Source organism: Apostichopus japonicus, chromosome 19, assembly GCF_037975245.1.
Source record: "Apostichopus japonicus isolate 1M-3 chromosome 19, ASM3797524v1, whole genome shotgun sequence".
NCBI lineage: Eukaryota > Metazoa > Echinodermata > Holothuroidea > Aspidochirotida > Stichopodidae > Apostichopus > Apostichopus japonicus.
Window position 1 is genome coordinate 15929897 of NC_092579.1, and position 19479 is coordinate 15949375.

The 19479-nt window shown below is 40.3% G+C and overlaps 2 protein-coding genes across 3 annotated transcripts; both read right to left on the minus strand.

Moving 5' to 3' along the window:
• Nucleotides 1–865: 865 nt before the first annotated feature.
• Nucleotides 866–10121, minus strand: LOC139959966 (serine/threonine-protein kinase SIK1-like). The gene is made up of 10 exons (XM_071957922.1): nt 9932–10121; nt 8254–8394; nt 7348–7444; nt 6452–6595; nt 6039–6170; nt 5255–5377; nt 3842–3991; nt 2824–2974; nt 2093–2229; nt 866–1502 (listed from the first exon to the last, which is right to left on the minus strand). The coding sequence occupies exons 1-10, from the start codon at nt 10085–10087 to the stop codon at nt 1030–1032; spliced, it is 1704 nt and encodes a 567-aa protein (XP_071814023.1). The 5' UTR covers nt 10088–10121; the 3' UTR covers nt 866–1029.
• A 3798-nt stretch (nt 10122–13919) lies between these two features.
• On the minus strand, nt 13920–18246 carry LOC139959967 (uncharacterized). Of its 2 annotated transcripts, none has more exons than XM_071957924.1 (2): nt 18095–18246; nt 13920–15432 (listed from the first exon to the last, which is right to left on the minus strand). In XM_071957924.1, the coding sequence occupies exon 2, from the start codon at nt 15336–15338 to the stop codon at nt 14022–14024; it is 1317 nt and encodes a 438-aa protein (XP_071814025.1). In that variant the 5' UTR covers nt 15339–15432; nt 18095–18246; the 3' UTR covers nt 13920–14021. The 2 variants fall into 2 exon arrangements, with proteins under 2 accessions (XP_071814025.1, XP_071814024.1); XM_071957923.1 differs by lacking the exon at nt 18095–18246 and adding an exon at nt 17913–18088.
• Between the last annotated feature and the right edge of the window lie 1233 nt (nt 18247–19479).

Here is a 19479-nt window from a genome sequence, read left to right on the forward strand (position 1 = left end):
ATGGACGCTCCGCCACTGCCTCCCATCCTCTCCCGTCCCTTTGGTTTCCACCACTGAGTCACACTTCCCAATGAGAAGAAAGTTCAACCGCCATGTATATATGATAGAGACAAATCAATAGAACATTTAGTGTTGGGATAGCAATATGGTGATCGGTCAATATCGCAAACCATTGTATGTGCCCACTATACCATTTAATTTCCACGTCCCTTACAGAGCCCCCGAGTCCATATCCCTATACCACGAACAAGGAAAAGGTTACGTAATAATTATGTCATCGATCATCGTGTAATTTACGACAGCTTAAAAGTGCACCCAAGATGAAAATATATCATTCCCCAATAAAGTTATAGTTTTTACAGAACAAATGCTCAGACGGCAGGATACTGTACATACATATATATATATATATATATATATATATATATATATATATATATATTTATCATTTATGAATTTTATGCAAAATGTTAAACTGTTCACTTCTTTTCGAAGTATAATTTGAAATATTTCTGACAAATGTCAACTTATTAGGGTTATATATATATATATATATATATATATATATATATTCATATTTTGTGGCATTGTTAAGCTGCCGTCGTAATCATCTGTAGGACGTGGTAAAAGCGGCTGTATATTAATTTTAGTGAAAGCATCTTTAACCCCTATTCCTTGAAATGGAAGGGTGAAGTATCACTTCTCTCCCACTTTACCTTGAAATGGGTTGGAGTGGGGTAGGGGTGGGGTAAGAAAATGACTCTACTTTGGTGACAGATGGGCATAGGGTACGGAATGTTTTGTACATATTTTGTTAGGTTTTTGGTCATTCATTTGTTTGGAAAATAAGACAAAATCGCAGTCATTGCTAGTATCTCGTGATTTTATTTCATTTCATTTTTATTTTTACTATTCTGTCTTTCGTTCTATATCGCAATATAGTCGGTATTAACTGTTAAAATATCATTATTACACAGTAAATGTTTCTCATTTAATTGTTTCATTTTGTTTTGTCATTTACACATTACACTATGCCGCTAAATGTTTCAAATTTTCACACTGTGATCGGAATAAATTCACCAAAAACTGGTCGTCTGGATGGAGGGCGCCAGGCTGTTTCAATATTTGAAACTTCTCTGTGACGACTGAGTTCCGGCGGACTGATTCTTTATTTTTCTTCTTCCTTGACCCTGCTAGATTAGCGATCTTTGCCCCAGAAAAGTAATGTAAATGACTTAGTTCCGAAGTTCGCTTGACCTCGTTGATGCGTGTCGCCGAATTCAGAAGGTCCTCGTTGGCCATGTGAATCATGGAACCGCTAGCCATCAGCGCACCACGGTGGACACCGAGCGAACCACGACGCAGGGCGGCCTTTGCGTGTCCTGTACTCAACATAAGCAGGCTTCCCTTTCGTGCAGCAGGGAGTTCGGCGTGGCCGGCGAAAGGTGCTTGGAATTTCACGTGTCGGTCGTGGTGATCCCCTTTAGCTGACTGTGGAAACACTGAGAATAAGATACAGATCATTATAATAAACCTAACGAACTTAGAATGACTAACAGCAGCGGAAGGACAAGTAAAGGAAGGATGAAAAATGTAGGGGGGCAGGGGGGGGGAGGATGCAATGCTATTGAATATTAAGACTTTTACTTCTTTTAGTAACTGTACTCATATCGGGAGACTTGGTTCAACATTAACTGACGGTACAGGACCAAACCTCAATACATCTTCCTCCCCGAACGGTCGAGAACGAATCAATGGCGTGCGCAAATGGGTTCGGGGTGGGGTGGGGTGGGGCATGGCCACCCACCCCCATCGTCAGTCGGGTGTTTCTACATTTCTTCACGGGTAGCCGGAATCATCCATCCCGGGCCACACACCCATTCTATATAAAAATCTTTCATCCGCGTATGGCTCTTCCATGGACGTTAATGCCCCTATCTGAAAAAGACGGTGGAATTCTGAATTTCCCTTTTGAAATCTTGAACACGCTACTGGAACGAAGATATTGATAAAGCATTTTCATTTGCATTATATATACTGGTATGCCATTTCATAACAGACTATATATTTCACAACTTCAGTCTCGACTCACATTGACAAGAACTTAGTTGCACACTGATTCGCCTGGCAGCTGGTCCCTTCAGGCCAATTGCTTCCGGAGTAAATTTGTGGGGTCCACGACCAATGCTTAGATCGACTGCTTTTTGCTCTTCTTCTTTTTCTTGAAATCTGTAAACCATTAGTAAAGACGACTACTTTTATACTTTAGTGAATATCACTTAAAGTGGAATTCTTAAGTAGAATTAAGTAAAAAATATTAAAACGTCTTGCCATAGGGGATATATCCTTGGCGGGGAAAGATCATCATTGCATATCGTACAATCCAGTTTTCGATATCTTTCAACAAATAAGCACATTTATCAATTTTTTCTTACTGTCTTTGAACAACATGTTACTTTTGTAATTAAAATTGCTAATATTTCAAATTAGGACATTTTTTTTAAGTAACGCAAAAAATGACCATATACTTTATAAAAGGTACAAAAGTGGGCCGGGCACGTTCCCCGGAGAGCTCCTTCACTTCGCCACCCCTGGGTAGCATAACGTGGGTGCATGGGAAAGATCGGGTGGTTTTGGTTCGACCTTTTGAGTATCAAATCCTTTAGAACGTCGCTCACCGTTGTGATGAGAGAAACGTTTCGATGGGTCTTAAGTGCGCTAAACGTATATTCAATATATATAGATATATTTGTGGTTGTGCGGCAAAGAATGAAAAGGTGGAGGGGCCGGGTAGTTATGTTACATAAACTTCATTCGACTTACGCGCTTCTGAGAGCCAAGGCTTTAAGTACGTCAGACACCGTGGCGTTGGCGGAGGCGTCTTCTTTTGATTGATGATGTTCCGCAAATCCGTGCTCCACTGTCGGGTCGATAGCGACCGATTGCCGTCGATTCCTTGAATTCACTAAAGCAGCTGTAATTGAAACAACACCAACGTCCAAAATTCAACGGAGTCTGCAAAAAATGTCATTAACTGGAGTATGTATGTACTGGATAGTGTCGAGCTTTCCAATGGGCAGCTGAAGTCATATACGGGGCATTTACGGGAAAGTATCGAGTTACCCAATAGGCATGCAGATGAAATAATTTCCTATATAGAAGCCCCCAAGATTAAGGGGCCTCCGTTGGCACCTCCGAGCACATTGAAGATATAGGTGAAACTATATACTTTATGTTTTTGGTTGTGTCTGTGAAATCTTAAAAAGGGAGGGGTGCGTCAATCATAATTATGGTGCTTTAGGGCTCCAAGGGGTGTCAATCCTTCCATACGGCGAGGAGAAGGGCTCACGAGAGGGGCGAATCTGTCTCACGGTTAAAGTACCTCTCACCTAGAAGAATAGTGGTGAAAAACAAAGGTCCCAGTATGGTTATGGGTGAGTGAGGGGGGGGAGTTACCTCCCTCACCCTCACTCTCACCCCTCATGTCAATCCGTTTACAAAATGTGCCATTTCAAGTAGTCGGGGTCTTTACTTCAAACGACAGAAAGAGAGAAGGAGATACCTATCAATCATACCTTTCAATCATACCTTTCAATCATAAGGTCCCGAGTTCGAGTCACTCCAAGATTAATGTATGTCGTCCAGTTACAGAGTTGTTGACGTAATCATGGACGTTAAATATGAATGTAAGAGACTGACTTCGGTCAGCTTGCGGATTTGATAAGCCAATGACGGCTTCTTCGCGAGTTCCTGCTTGCAGGAGGATCTTATATACATACATACCTATAAGCTATTCATCGGACATCATAACGAACATGAGACCGATATTATACATACTTACTGTATGAGTGCATGGATGCTGCCGGTGACGTGTAATCAGCGGTAGATGTGTCTATGGGTTTATTCAGCCAATCCATGGCCTTCAGTTCGTGTACCTCAATCCTCTCTAAAGAATCTGGATTCAACATTGATCGCACAAAATGACGACAATCTGCATACGGTAAACAAAGATACCAGGATTGGATTCATGTATATAGCTAATCTAAATGGAAGGACATTTGTATGATCTCCACTTACGCTTACGAGCAATGGCGCAAAAGTACAAATTTTGTTACTAATTGGGAGGGGTGTGGTGGGGATTGGGTGGAGTGGGGCTAAAATGTTATGCCCTTGTAAGTGCAATGCAGTGTCTTTGAGAAATTGTGGTAAAATGGAGGGTGCTCAGATGAAAAATATCGTGTTGAAGAAGCTTTAACTGTTTAGTTTGTACCGCACATATATTTATGTACATTACTGGATGGAGAAGATATACTCCTCTTCTCATTTGAGGAATCGTTATATGATAAAGGTTGCTTAGTAGCAAAAATAGTGTTATATTTTTTCAACTTTTGAAGTATAATTTATGTATAAAATTGTTTATCTTTCTATTCACGAAAATTGGCAATTTCTCTTTTCTGCCGCTTTGCTCGACCACGTGCAATTTGAATAATTCATGTGGGCAAAGCGCAAGTTCTGCACCTAGCTTCAGGGTGAAGTAAATGTAATCTGTTTCCCAGAATAACCCATGCAGTATATGGCATGCTGATTGTTAGCCCAAGGAGTGTTAGCTCAGTGGTTAACGCCGGTGCCTTTCAATCATAAGGTCCCGAGTTCGAGTCACTCCAAGTTTAATGTAATGTCGTCCAGTTACAGAGTTGTTGACAATTGACAATTCATAATCATGGACGTTAAATATGAATCTAAGAGACTGAATTCGATCAGCCTGCGACTTTGATAAGCCAATGATGGCTTCTTCGCGAGTCCTGCTTGCAGGAGGATCTAAAATACATACATACCTACATTGTCTCGTTCCACAGCGGTAATATTACACGTAAGGAAACAAATTTGTATGAAAGATATATAGTTAATTAGCGCAACCATGAAGATTAGATTGTGGGCAATATATTTATACCCTAAACAACGGATGGATTCGAGACCCTTGGTTATTGACACACATATTGACAACAATACTTGCAAACATATTGAAACAACACTATAATATGTGTATCCGCTTTCTATTTGCATTTTATGTATGGAGCACATAAAACAAAGAGACGATGTCTCCGAATTAAGTATTTGATGAATAAAGCCTTAAAGCTAGCGTTATATACGGGAACGAATTAACCCAGTCGTCCTCTGCACCCCCTCTCCTTCCCCCTCCCCTCCCCCTCGTTAACCACGTGTGGTTATCTGGATAAGTGATGAAGAAACTCACCTCTTGAAACTTTGGTGTGAAACCTTAGTTTCTCTCTTGGATTGTAAATGGAATCAAGCAGGATATCAAAGGTTGTGTCAAAGAATGGCAACCTACCACACAACATCGCATACAAAACGACGCCTATACACACCATGTAAGAAAGATAAGAACAAAAGAGAATCGTGTCTTCAAGAGATGATGTCACAAATTTCAGCAAGTACGGTACTTTACATGCATGGTGCGCTCTGCTTTGGTCGTTTAAACACAGTATTTGTTGTTATTATTTTTGTTATTATATAAGTTATAGAACAACAACAAAGTGAGGGTTTTTAAAGCAGAAATGACGATACCTTTCACAAAAATACGGAAACCTTCTACCGGATGTCAAGGAGTAAAAAAACATAGATAGAAGTTTCTGGGTGGATTATTTTGCATTGCGTGGAAAAGGTCACAGTACAGATACACAAAATTTGATGAATATAATCAATAGGATCGCAACGTTTTGTTTACTGCGCGTTGTCACAGTCATTTGGTGTAGATGTTGTAGATGTTCACTCGTGCGATACGTTCGTCAACGCATCGTCGGAATTCGGATAGCGTGAGATTTGAAGATCATGCACCGACGTGAGACTTAGACATATACATAGGCCTCAAACCGTGAGTCTCACTTGTATAGAACATATAGAAGTCTTAAATTTCAACAGAGATTCCAAGACACCGGCAATACATTATAGAACGATACGGTATTAAACATTTCTACGAATGTTTCATTGATTTAAGTATCGGTTAACAATATTTTTACCCATGCTCCATAGATCCGATCGTTTCCCCAGATATGGTTCGCCCTCCATTATTTCAGGTGCTGCGTAACCGTAAGAACCACAGGCTTCAGTCAGTAGCTCGCAATCAGCACCTACACATGCCAAACCAAAATCTGATGGAGACAAAAGAACAGTGTTTTTATGTGTTTCGTTATTATTTGAAATTATGCATTTGTAGCGACCAGTATACGTGAACTTGATCAGAGGGCACGGTTGCTGTTGCTGCCGTCAGTACTGGGTCCTTTTTCAAGGCACTGACGCAAGTTCTAAGGTCACTGGTAGCAAATTGTTGTCCGGTGCCGTCGGGTTCATTTCAGGCTGTTTATACGGCATTATATACAATGCAAAATTCAACTTAGCGTATACACAAAAATTCTCCTTATTTCGTTCTTACCTCCTAATTTAATGTTGTAGTCCTCATCGAAGTAGATATTATCACATTTGATATCTCTGTGAACTATATCGATGGAGTGTATGTAAGTCACCGCGTCAAGTAACTGGTGGAAAATGCGGCGGGATTCCTCTTCCGATAGGTGGCCTGGAAAAAAAAGAAAGAAAGAAAAAAGAGATTAAAAAGTTACCCATAGGTAGAATAATAACTTGATCTCTTGACATGTTGTACTATCAAAGTAATGTTACGTCATCAATATGATGGAAACTACTTTGCAAATTTGCAAAATGGTATTTTCCTCTAAGATAGGACATGTCACTTCAAGCTGTTATACCCTTTATGTTACTTTCTTCAGAGAAAACGCAATCCATCCACCTGTTAAAATGGAAGGCTGCGTATAGTGGTTAACACTTGTGATAATTGAATGTTCATTTCCCCCACCGCCCCCCCCCCCAGTTCATTTGGTTATGTACGGTACCCTAGCGTGTTCCCTAAGTTCGCGCATTGTGTTAAACATATGTAGTTGCACTGGTAGTCAAATTAGTACCAATTTCATCAATCGCAATTTTAATCTACAAAGCCTAAACCGAAACGGCTAGAATTACCACGGTGAAACAAGAAAACACCATGTTGTATATTGAGACACTTTCGTGGATTATGTCACCGATTTAGAGGAATTATACGGTAGACTTCAACACATGCGCGAAGAGAAGGAAGTTTCCATACTTCGAACATTTGGCTCCCGGCGTTTATAAGTATAATTCTTTCCATTTCTGGTGGAATCTGATCAGCCCATCGATGAAATCACATGGCTGAATTGATAGAATTGATAAAATAACATTAATGCCCTTACTATCGCGAATTAACCATATACATATATGTGCATTTGACTTGAGTACCTTGAGTGCTAATGAACTGTTGCAAGTCGCCGTTAGGAAGGTATTCCGTAAGAAGAAATACGTGCTTGTTAGTGATGAGAGCGCCCTCCATGCTAACCTGCAAGAAAGTAAGCAATAACATCTTTATACTTGTTATATACAACCAGGGGCGTAGCGAGCGGGGGGGGGGGGGGGTGTGGGGGGTGTCACACCCCCCGAATAATTTGGTCGCTGTCGGCAAATTTTGGGTCTGTCGGCAAAAGGAGAAAAGGTGAAGAGAGCGGAAGGGGAAGAAAGAAGGAAAGCTGAATAGAGAAAAGGAGAACGGGAGCTTCTTCCGTGCCAAATTTGACTTAAAATATGCACCAGATTGCATCTAAGGACGTTTCAAAACTAAAAATTTTCCAAAGGGGAGGGGTAGACCCCCTACCCTTAGACCCCTCCCCCATTTCAGTCACCACTTCCAGATCCGTCGGCAAATCAAATTTGACTTAAAATATGCACCAGATTGCATCTCAGGACGTTTCAAAACTAAAGAATTTCCAAAGGGGAGGGGGACACCCCCTCCCCTTAGACCCCTCCCCCATTTCAGTCACCACTTCCAGATCCGTCGGCAAATCAAATTTGACTTAAAATATGCACCAGATTGCATCTTAGGACGTTTCAAAACTAAAAATGTCCCAAAATGTCCCAAAAGGGACAGATCCGTCGGCAAATTAAATTCTCCACACCCCCCTAACAAAAACCCCTTCGCTACGCCCCTGTATACAAACCATTATCTATCCGTTAAATATTACAAATTATACTAGAGCGTTAATGCAAATGTCATGTAAGTTAAAATTTAGATGTTAATTCTAAGATATTGGAATAATAATAATAATAATAATAATATCCTTGTTTGCAGAGTAGTTAGGTTTTTAAACTTACCAATCTCTCGTGGCCAATCTTCTGTAGAATCGTTATCTCTCTCGGAAGAAATACTTCAAGATAATCCTTAGGCACATTTTGTTTAGAAATGATCTTTACTGCGAAATCTTTGTTTAATTTCTTACAGTGGACTCGTTTAACCTGGATCAGGAAAAAAAAACTCACTTTAGTAAGAGAATGGTTCCAAAGAAGATAGCTATATTATTGTACAAAAAACTGCAGAGACGTTAGCATAGCACGATTGGGGTGGGATGACCCCCTCCCCCCCCCCCTTTCTCTCTCTCCGTCACTCTCTGTCCATCATCCCTCCCGTGGATGGTTCTTAAAGAGTTCAAAGCGATATACCTGTATCCGGTACTAAAATACATTGTGGTATTTGTATACCAAGGCTGGCAACGCAAAACACGTTAAAATATATTAAAGACGTGCACTTTGTGGGACTGTGGTGATAATGTGTTATGCGTTATATGTGTTAGTGTTATTTTTGTTAAGTATGTGAACCCTCAAGAAATTTCGTTACACTGTTACTCTTAATTCATATCTACTCTTGATGTCTAAGCGATGTGCGTTATACGTACTATAGCCTGCTGAGAAAGTTTCATGCCTGTAATTTCATGAGAATAAAGTTCTGTACAAAGTAGAGAGAAACTCAGTTGACAAAGTCGTTGCTAGCCAGTTAACCGCTACGACTCCAATGTCTCGCCAACAAAACTCACGACTTCTCATCTCTAAGCACGTATCAATATTTTATGGTTTACATATTATGTAGGCATAGCCTATACATGCCAGCAGAAGATGACAACACCTTGCCATACATACAACTTTTCGGTCTGTGTGTGTAACAAAAGTTATTGAAATGATTCTGATCGGCACGAATCAGGGGGTTTCCGACACTGTATGATCGGGAATTCGTCACTTACTCCCAGTCTGCGGCGTTAGATGTTTATCATTTTTTAATTGTTATCAACTTTTAGAAGGAAATGTCATTTTTAGCAGTGGCGTAGGAAGGTACTTTTGAGCGGGGGGGGGGGGGGCTGAAAACTGATGGCCGGCCTGGGGGAGGGGTTTAAGGGGAGGGGGTGTCCCCCTCCCCTTTGGAGTTTTTTGCATTTCCAGGTGGACTCAGATGCAATTTGGTGCAATATAGCACACTTCCACACCCACTCCATTCTGTAAACTTAATTTTGTATTTTCACCTGGCCTTAGATGCAATTTGGTGCTTCAAATGAGATTTTTTTCTCATTTGGAAATGAAAAAGGGGTTTTCTGACTTGCGAAGCGGGGGGGGGGGGCGGAATGATACTTCCGCCCCTCCACATTTTCACTGGGGGGGGCTGGCGCCCCCAGCCCCCCAGTTCCTACGCCCTTGATTATTAGTCACAAACATTTGTACAAAATACACACCCTTAATGGTACATCGATATGTTGTCTGAAGGTCGCCGGAAACCTCTGCAGAAGCTTTCTCAGAATGTACAGGATTATTTTTTATGTATAATTTGTCAACATTTGTCTTTGTCTGCGTTACTTCTCAGTAACTGTAATATGATAATTATGTTATTGCAATAAATGGAGGGGAAAAACATCTTCCTATGTTTTGTTAAGGCACTACTACACAGTGACCATACATATATCCATGTATGATGTAGGCTAGCTTACTATGATTAGCGTTTAACGTTTACCTTTGAAAAGTGTCCTTTACCGAGATCTTCCACAACTTCAATTCCGATGCCTAAACAATCGAGAGGGTTCTGTTTCTTCCTCGGAATCCAACAACCATTTTCTTTTCTCTCTAAATCGACCGTTTCCTCTGTATAATGTACCCTTCCTACGTCCATTTTGATTGTAACACCACGTAAAACTCGACTAGTGTATTGTTTGAAAAAATATGTAAACTGTCCATGTACGCATTAATAGTGACGTCACAGCGACACCGTTTGGTATATTAACAGATCATGACGTATACAGCGCCCAAAGGCGTACAGACACGATGCATGAATCCTAAACCTATATAACACGCGTCATGAAGATCGGAGAAAACCAGTACACGCGCGCATGTTCATAGTTTCACTACGCACCTGCCGCATCATTTTTTGTTACACGGTTAATTGCGCGCGTTGACATGACGCAACATACAAAACATTTGAGCCCATCTGTGAAACCAATATACATGCGGCGCTGACAATTGCGCGTCGTACAGGCGCAAGCGTACTTACGGCGGGGTCAACCCCCATCACTGTGACAGAGTCGTACACGGTTCTCTTTTCACAGCGATGTGTTATTGCGAAACAGTACAAGCATTGTCGAATATATAGTGCCTTGAGCATAATGCTATCACTATTCTTGTACGGTCGAAAGCCGTAATATTTGACCCAGGAAAAGAGAGGGTTGCTTGATTGTTCATTTTCGTGTAAACGAAATAACAAAATTAAGGGGAAATATGGAGTGGAGTGGTATTTATGGTGGCCAAGAACTTTAAAGCACATACGAACCAATCATAGAGCGCATACCTAGTAACGGTTCATATGGTACCTTTGTAACATGATACAACCAATTCCAACACACAGGCGGGCTACAATGAAGGCAAAGAGTGAGGGGGTGTGCGGGGGGGGGGTGGGCGAGGGTGACGAAATTGTATTGCTCCCCTCAGTTACTAATTTATGATGCACTCAATCGACTTCAGTTTACATGTTTTAAATGTTAAACGCAAAACATTACAACACAAATAGAGTTATATGTATCATAATGAATATAATTTATTAATCATATTGCTTACATAGTAGTTATTAGATATTAATACATCGTGTGATGAAAGCATGTTGGGACGGAGTTAAGTCTTTAAATTTGGTCCGTCAGTGGGAGAGGCAGAGTCTGTATGCTGACTGTATTTCGAAAATATCGATTCTAATATCTACCAAGTAAGCAGTTAAATCTTACATTGTGTAATTAAGTGGTATGATGTGTTAAAGGAACCCCTTCCCCCCCCCCCCCCAACGCACACCCTCGGCTCCTTAAATATTCTACAAACTCACTTAATGGTCCACTCGCACACTTTTTAAGTTTACAGATGCATTTGACTTCTACCGTCTAAGCATTTGATCACATTTCGTTATTTCATTGCCTTATTAAAGCACTCCTTATAACCTGGTAACAATGAAGAGGATCATAACCTCCAATCCAATGCTGTTAAAGACATTTGGAAGTAATACTGATAGCATATAGCAATTAAAAGGTCAAATAATACCTTGATGCATACGGAATGAAAACTGATATTGAATTGTTGCATTATATTCATCACAATAATCAAATGATACCAGACAAATACCCTTTTCAGAAGAACCATTGATCATCCCTTAGAGTGTGGGCCCATAAGACATCTTTCACCTTGACAGGTATTACTGAATTGTAACTGCCACTAACTGGTTACGCTAATTACAAGTCATCGGCTGTTATTGAAATTAACATATAGACAGGCATGACAAGAGAGAGGGGTGTTGGAGCTCCACGGTATGGTCAATATGGTGTAAACTAGGGTACCCTGGGGAAGTAAATATGCCCATGAATGTACTATGAATATATGAAGACTTCAAAGAAGGCAGCTGGTGACATAATTCTCCCCATGGCCAGATATGGCTCTCGAAACCCTTGTATATGGATCAGAACAACTTGAGAGTGTTCGTGTTGTGCAAATCAAGAAATCGATTGTAGTTTTGTAATGATGCAGTAGGAAACACACACATGCTATTACAATACCATCGTATATACTACTTCAGTACCTTACAGCTGCGATAGCAACAAATAGCGTTATTGTCTCATTTTGGTAAACAAATCGATATGCTAAATAATCAACAAGGGCAAAGTGCACCAAACTAAGATAAGATCACTCTATAATGACAGTGTATTATCCTTCCCTTTACTGTTGTATAACAATGGGTATAGGGCAGTGTTTTATGGCATCAGTGCAAATATGAAGTGTTATTACCTGTATTTTTAAACAGCTTGTTCACAGTTACCTCTAACTGGTTGGAACTAGCAAATCTGTCTAGCAATGTTTCTTTTAAATGTCTGACACTGCACCTTTAACACAAGTTCTCAATTAATTTTCTTTAAGGGCCTGGGAGAAACATTGGTTGAGGCAAATGGCTAAACAGAATAAAAATATCACTATATCTACAGTACATTGAGAAATGTGTAACATATAGAATAGTACATATATCTGACAATGTGGTCATAAATTTCACCATGGCCAGCTTGGAATGAGAGCTGAGAAATATTGATCTATCCATCTTTGATCCTTAAAACCTGCCATGTTTATGGACCTAAGGCATAAATATGAAGGAGAGAATATGATAGTAAATAGAAAAATAAAACAATTTCATGTGATGAAATTAATTAGTGTTGATTATGATGAAAGCTCAGTATGCCTAGATAGTTTTCTTTATAGCCATAACTCTTCATATACCTGTATATATAATTTACACCTTTACTGTTTAATATATTTATGCAAATATTGTTTTAAAAAACAAAATCATTTTACTGCTCATTTAAGCAAACCCTTCACAAGGACAAGGACAATATATATATATATATATATATATATATATATATATATATATATATATATATATATTAGTGTTTACACGGGTCCAAAAAACGGGAACCGGGTACCCGAGGGCCGTTACCCGTCGGGTATCCGGGTACCCGGAAAAAAAATTGTTTACCCTCGTGTATCACGATTTTCAAGAAATTACATATTAGATGCTGTCATAAATGCATTATATTCTCTACTGACAATGTTTTCATGTTCAAATACGTAGGTGTAAGATAAGGTGTAAAACCTCCCTCAATAATTTTTATTTGCTTCTGTTTCTTTCATTAACTTGTTAATAAATAAATAATTTAATTATAATTAGCATTACTACTAACATCGCACTGCCGCCGCTGCTTATGCCAGCTCGTGCACGTCTATTGGATCAAACCATATAGATATCCAAGTCAGCTCTTAAACAGTTTTTAATACTACTACTATCTATTATGCAGGCCCAGGGTTCTCATTAGCCGCGAGATTGCGCGATTCGCGCAATTTGATCGCATTTGGAATAATCGATTAGTAAAAAGCCACTTGCGATTACTATTTTGTAGTTATCCCGTCTATAATCCATAAACATCGCGTAAAATTCCTTGTCAGCCTTTCCTTCTTTGAAATAAACGAATGAATAAATAATAATTTCTTCCACATGGTAGCCTAACACCACACTAAGTCAATGAGAAATCTAGCTAAGCCTAACCATCTGTTTATTTGCTGGAGATGTGACGCAGTTATAAGACATCCATGGAATACTTTCGTAATTGCTGTTACGTTCGACCACATGGTTGCTTAACACCACACTAAGTCAACGGGGGCAGTCTAGCCTAGCCATCTGTTTATTAGCTGAAATTGTGACGCAGTTATAAGATATCTATGGAAAGCTTTCGTAATTGCTGTTATCTTCTACCACATTGTAGCCTAACACCACACTAAGTCAATAGGAAATCTGCCTAACCGTCGGTTTGCCAATTTTTAATTTTTTTTTTTAAATCACACTTTGCTTAGGATTCGGGTAATAAATTAGGAACCGGGTAGTATCACGTCGGGCGGGTACCCGGGTACCCGGATAACCCGTGCAAACACTAATATATATCCATAGATAGATAAGCAGCAGTCAAATTTAACAAATTTTAAATATTGGATATCGGATCCTGAATAGCTATGAATATTCATGTCAATAAAAGTTAAACAACATCATGTTCTGCTACCAGCGAGCTGTAAGAGGGAGGTGGTTCTTCAGTCCCTACCAAGTCCGATACTGTATTTACTACCGCCACAGAATCGTAAGATGGTGGCAGATCCCGACTCTCCTCATCCGTCTGGTATATCTCGTTCCTCACCAGAGGTGACCTCGGCGATGACGTTGGCGCTCTGCTGCTTCTCGTTCTGGTCTGGGAGCTTCCCCTCGGATCCCGGTTGGTCGCGGAGCGCTGTCTATCACCTTCCTCTGCCAAACGATTAACCTGCATCTGAAGGCCACAAAGTACTACCCCTATCAATGTGACAGAGAGAGTCACTCCCAACGGGATGATGGCAAAATATAAGCAATACTTCCAAAGGGATGCAACACAAGTACCTTGAAGTTTTGCATATGTGTCTGTATCTTCAGACAACTCAACCATTACAGATTCTGCTTCTTCCAAATTCAAGGAACATTTGCCTGTGGCATTACAAGAATCAGTCGGTTGCTCTTCGTTCCAATGGTAATCATAGCGGTTTAGTACAGAGGTCACATTGAGATTTTCCAGACTGTCAGGGAGTTCTCGATATGGGTCGTTCATTAACACGAAAAACAAATCTCCATAGTAGCCACTGTCCGAAGAATACCTGCGAGAGTCTGGGGAACTTCCGTCTTGGTTACACTTACGGAAGACAAAACTGTCCGAATAACGTCCGCAACATTTATGGGACTCCCAGTAACCAATTGATGAGGTGCTTCTGACTGTGTACAAATATATGGCTCTTTCCGGTGCGCAGGCCCACAACGTCACCGAGGCAGAGTCGCCTAGATAATGATACATGATGAACACGTCATCCGCAGGCAGTGACAAGCTTGGATTCGTCTGGTGGTATTCGCTGGGGTTTCTGTTCTCGTGAGGGGTTTCGGGGAATACATATGCCTTGAATAAAGCGGCGCCACCCACTACCTGCAACTGGTAAGCTGAGCAGAGACCTGGCGACAGGTTGAAACTGTCATCACCCCGGTTTATCAATCTCTGGTCTTTATCTCCCAGGTAAAACTCTGTTTCAGAGTAAATGGAAAAACGGAACAGCAGAGCCAATGCTATATCAAACAATGCTAAGTAAAAGAAGACTAGCATTCCCTTCTGCCATTTTGGTCTTCTTTTGCCAGATGAATAGCAGCGCTGGCAACATGTTGGACATTTAGTGCAGTCGACAATCTCATCCAGTGGTACATTCCATTCATACCCACTCCAATTTGACCTTTCGCCAGAGTTAGATCTGCTGAGGTTGCTGGTGGAGTTTCCAAAAGTGGACATTTTAGGAGTGTTGTCGTATGCAAATTATTCAGACAAATTTCCCATATATATCTGGTCACATGGCACTACTGGAAGACATCTTTATATAGGTTACCTGAAACAAATTGAAAATAGGGCGATTCTTTACAAAAAAAAAAAATAACTTTAATATTAAATATCATACAACCATATGGCAGATTTGTCCTGGGGTAGAGCCCATTGTTGTATCACTAGACACTGCTGATGGTGGTGACAGCCAAGAGGATGCATGGTTATTGTACTTTTGGTGTTTCCATCTCATGCCCCCAAAATCCTATCAACTTCTCTTGAAGGGAAGTGTCAGTGTTTTCTTTCACTAAATTGGTGTTTTCTTTCACTTTCAAACTGTAAGACCAGGGGACCATGGTCACAAAATTGTAGCCTAATATACACAAATATTGTATGATAATATCTATAATCTAGATATTAACAAACTCAGATTTGCTCCCAATCCTATACCAAACTTATTTGAAGGTTAAATGTCTGGTTGGTACAATACCTACAAAAATTCACACTATTCCGATCTACAGACCCATACATACAATAACAATTATTATACAACACCTAATTGTATTCTGGTCATTTGATTGGTCAATTGCTCGTTGATTGCATGCAAAATCCGCTCTATTCCACTCTATGAAATAGAACCATGGGTTATACTTTTTTGGTAGCACTTTTTTCAATGGTAAGAGAGCAGAGAAACCTGTCTGTTCAAAACAATTTGTTGCATGAGTGCATTTTACCCATCTAATATAATATGTTGTATAAAACAAATAATGAATGGTTTCCATTCGTGCAATAGTGCAAATATTTCATTCGTTGAAAGATGTAATTTGTTCCATTCAACTCGGCTGCGCCTCGTTGAATGGAACATTCCATCTTTCAGCTCATGATATATTTCCACTATTGCACTCATAACCATTCATTATTTGTATAATATTACTAATAGTAATACTATTCTACCATAACGTAGAATTTAACACAATAAATATAACTGGATAGGTTTTTCCAACAATGTCAAAGTAAAATATATGATGAGCAACACTGAAAACAAGTTGTGGGTATATATTCTTGGTATTATTATTAAAAGACACCTCTGAAAGTGGGGTATTGTATTGTAGAGATCATAGTCTAGTTCTCTCTAGTTTCCACCATTCAACCCTTTCACATGTGTTGCATGCCAGTACATTCCAATCATAGTAATTAATTAGTGATATGTACAGTACTTACCTGTAAACACATACCTTGCATATATATTCTAGTAGAGGGTCATTGTTACTTACCTGTAGGTAAATACCTTACAGTCCTGTATAAATGCCTGAGGTATTGTTTTCTTTATAGTTGTTTCTAGGGTGGACCTTCCTGCATTCAAAGGACTCATATGTTTTGATTGGTAACTGTTTTTGTATTATCATTTTAATTGGTTGAAACACTGATGACCAGCCTCTGTCAGACTGGTCATCAGGTTCTTGTAAATAGTGTGATAGAAAATACAGCAGAGTAGCACAGAACCCCAGTGTGCAGTTGTCTCTTTTGTTCTTTGATTTTTTCCACTCAGTCTCTACAGTATAACTGTACCTCAGTTTATTTTGTCTCGGGTAATTTACATTATACAATCATAGAAGTAGGCTACGGTATTGTATGCATTGCCTTTGCCTAATGAAGGCTTACCGATGGTGGCATACTCCTATTAGAGTCTATATCCATCTGCTCGATTGTTCTCATGTTTCAGGAAACAAAGTGGCTATTCTTACGACTGTTCGTAAGAATAATTTCCGATTACGCATGCGCAGTTGCTATTTTTATAACAGGAGTACTATTTTTTACGACCAGGAGTAACAATAATTTCCGGTTAGTGTTAGGGTTAAGATTGGGCTTTAGGGTTAAAGTTAGGGTTACCCCTACTACATGCGTAGTTGCTTTATTTACTTTACTGCGCTTGAATTCGCCTTTGTCGTAAGAATAGTTTATAAATAATTGTTACGACTAGTCGTAAGAATAGCCACAGCCTTCAGGAAAAGTGCCAAAAAGCAGCAGGAGAACATCTTTTGTGACCTAATTATTGATATATTTTTTTGTGGCTTGCATGTTGTAGAGCATGAATGGAAGTCTATGTGGTGAGAAAATTGGGCCAATTGAGGCAATTTTAGTTTTAGACCCCTTTAGGCCTCCTAGGAGAAGCCTAGGAAAATTGTTTACCACTGAGTGAATAGGTTTGTTTACAAGTGACGAAAAATGCCAGCTCGGATAGCAAAAAATCTACATGGTCATGATACGAAAAACTGATTGTGCCAATAAAGGCTAACTTTTCAGCTATCCGGTGATGGGTAGCGTTTAGCTAGTGAAAACGTCTATCTAGACTTAGAGACCACATTACTTTTGTGATTTAGTGTGTAAGTCTATGGGGCTTTTAATGGGCGTATTCTACCCTAATGCAGGCTTACCGATAGGCAGTATAGGCTGTTAGTGTTATGTAAGAACCAGCCTAGCCTGCTTAGGCTAGGCGCTACAATAAGCGGAAAAGATGTCAACAAAGCAGCCTAACGCGCTACTTACTAAATAAGCAGAATTTTACAATTCGCGTCCACTCCCTTTGGTGATCGTAACGATAAGTGTTACTTGCGGCAATGCTCTACGGAAACGACGACTGAGCCTTGTACAATACTAGTATTACCAGATGAGTCGCAACAAATTTTATTCGTTATAAAATTGTGAGTAATTGGTTATGGTTGACTTACTGTTTGATGCATGTATTGCTTGTTTTCATCTACCTGTGTAGAGTACATTGAACTGATTTATATATACGCCGATGAGTGAAAACTAGACAGAGCAGTGTAAAGGCAAACTCAGTAACGCATGTACCAAACGTTTAATCAACCATGGATGTGTGCACGGTACCCGAATGTAGTTGGGTCATGACGTATAGCTAGTCAGGGGTGTATCTAGTGGTGCCGCTAGACACTTGGCTTCTGAGGCCCGCCACAGAATCCTAGGTAGGGGTCAAGGGCAGTGGCGTCGCCAAGGGGTGGCCTGGGGGTCGGGGGTCGGGGCACACACCCTCCCAAAAAAAATCGTGCCTCCCCCAGGTGCCCCCCCCCCATGCAATTTGTAGTGTTAAACAAATACTCAAACAAAAACTATATTTACAATGGACTAAACGTATTATGTTCATCAGTAAAACTTCTTACCACCGACCATCACAATAACCAGTTGTTTTATCACAGTGGTTTTCAACCTTGGGCTCGCGGGCCCATTTGGGCCCGCGAAGCCGATTTTGTGGGCTCGCGAGCATTGCCCCAGTAATGATTAAAAATTGTGGCATTTTTGGGGGCTGGTGGCGAAGGCACATGATGATGTTTCTTAGGAAGCCTCTTCGATGAAACCTTGTACAACGGGTAAAATTTACTCAACCCTAACCCTATAAGACTAGTATAAGAGAATTCGGTGACCCCCACCAACCACTGCACACTACGTATTTACCAAGGTTATGATGTGTGGAAGCCTTGCTTTGTACCATTGCCTTGTACCATTGAGGGTTGCAAGAAATCTTTGAGATAGGCTCTAATTGGGCAGTACCTGTCATCTGATCACGGAGGAACATACATAGCTTTGATTGAGTCCCCGGGTCACTTGTGTCAAGAATACACTAATAAACGCTGTGAAATTGATTTTACGAAGTTGATAACTTTGCAGGGTAGGGTATGGGCTCGCGAGGACGGCTCGGAAGACAAATTGGGCTCGTGATCGAAAAAAGGTTGAAAACCAAGGTTATCACTAACAAGGTCACAGGGGCCCCGGCGTGAACCACTACTACCCTGCATGAATTTAAATTTCATTTTCAATACAGATTGCTGTAAGGACCCTTAATTAATCAAAAATTTCTCAAAGGGGCGTTTTACCCCTCCCCTTATGCCCCTACCCCAGGGCGTGCCCCCAAAGATTGAAATGTCTGGCGACGCCACTGGTCAAGGGGATGGGGCTATAGAAGCCCCTTGAATCTATGCGGTTTCATCGTTCCCAGTGGTTAATTCAGCATCAAATCAGCAGAATTTTGGAAGTAGATGTGTTAGTCAAACATAGAAAATTAGTCTGTAGATGCCAAACAGTTTTGTAACTTCCTGCC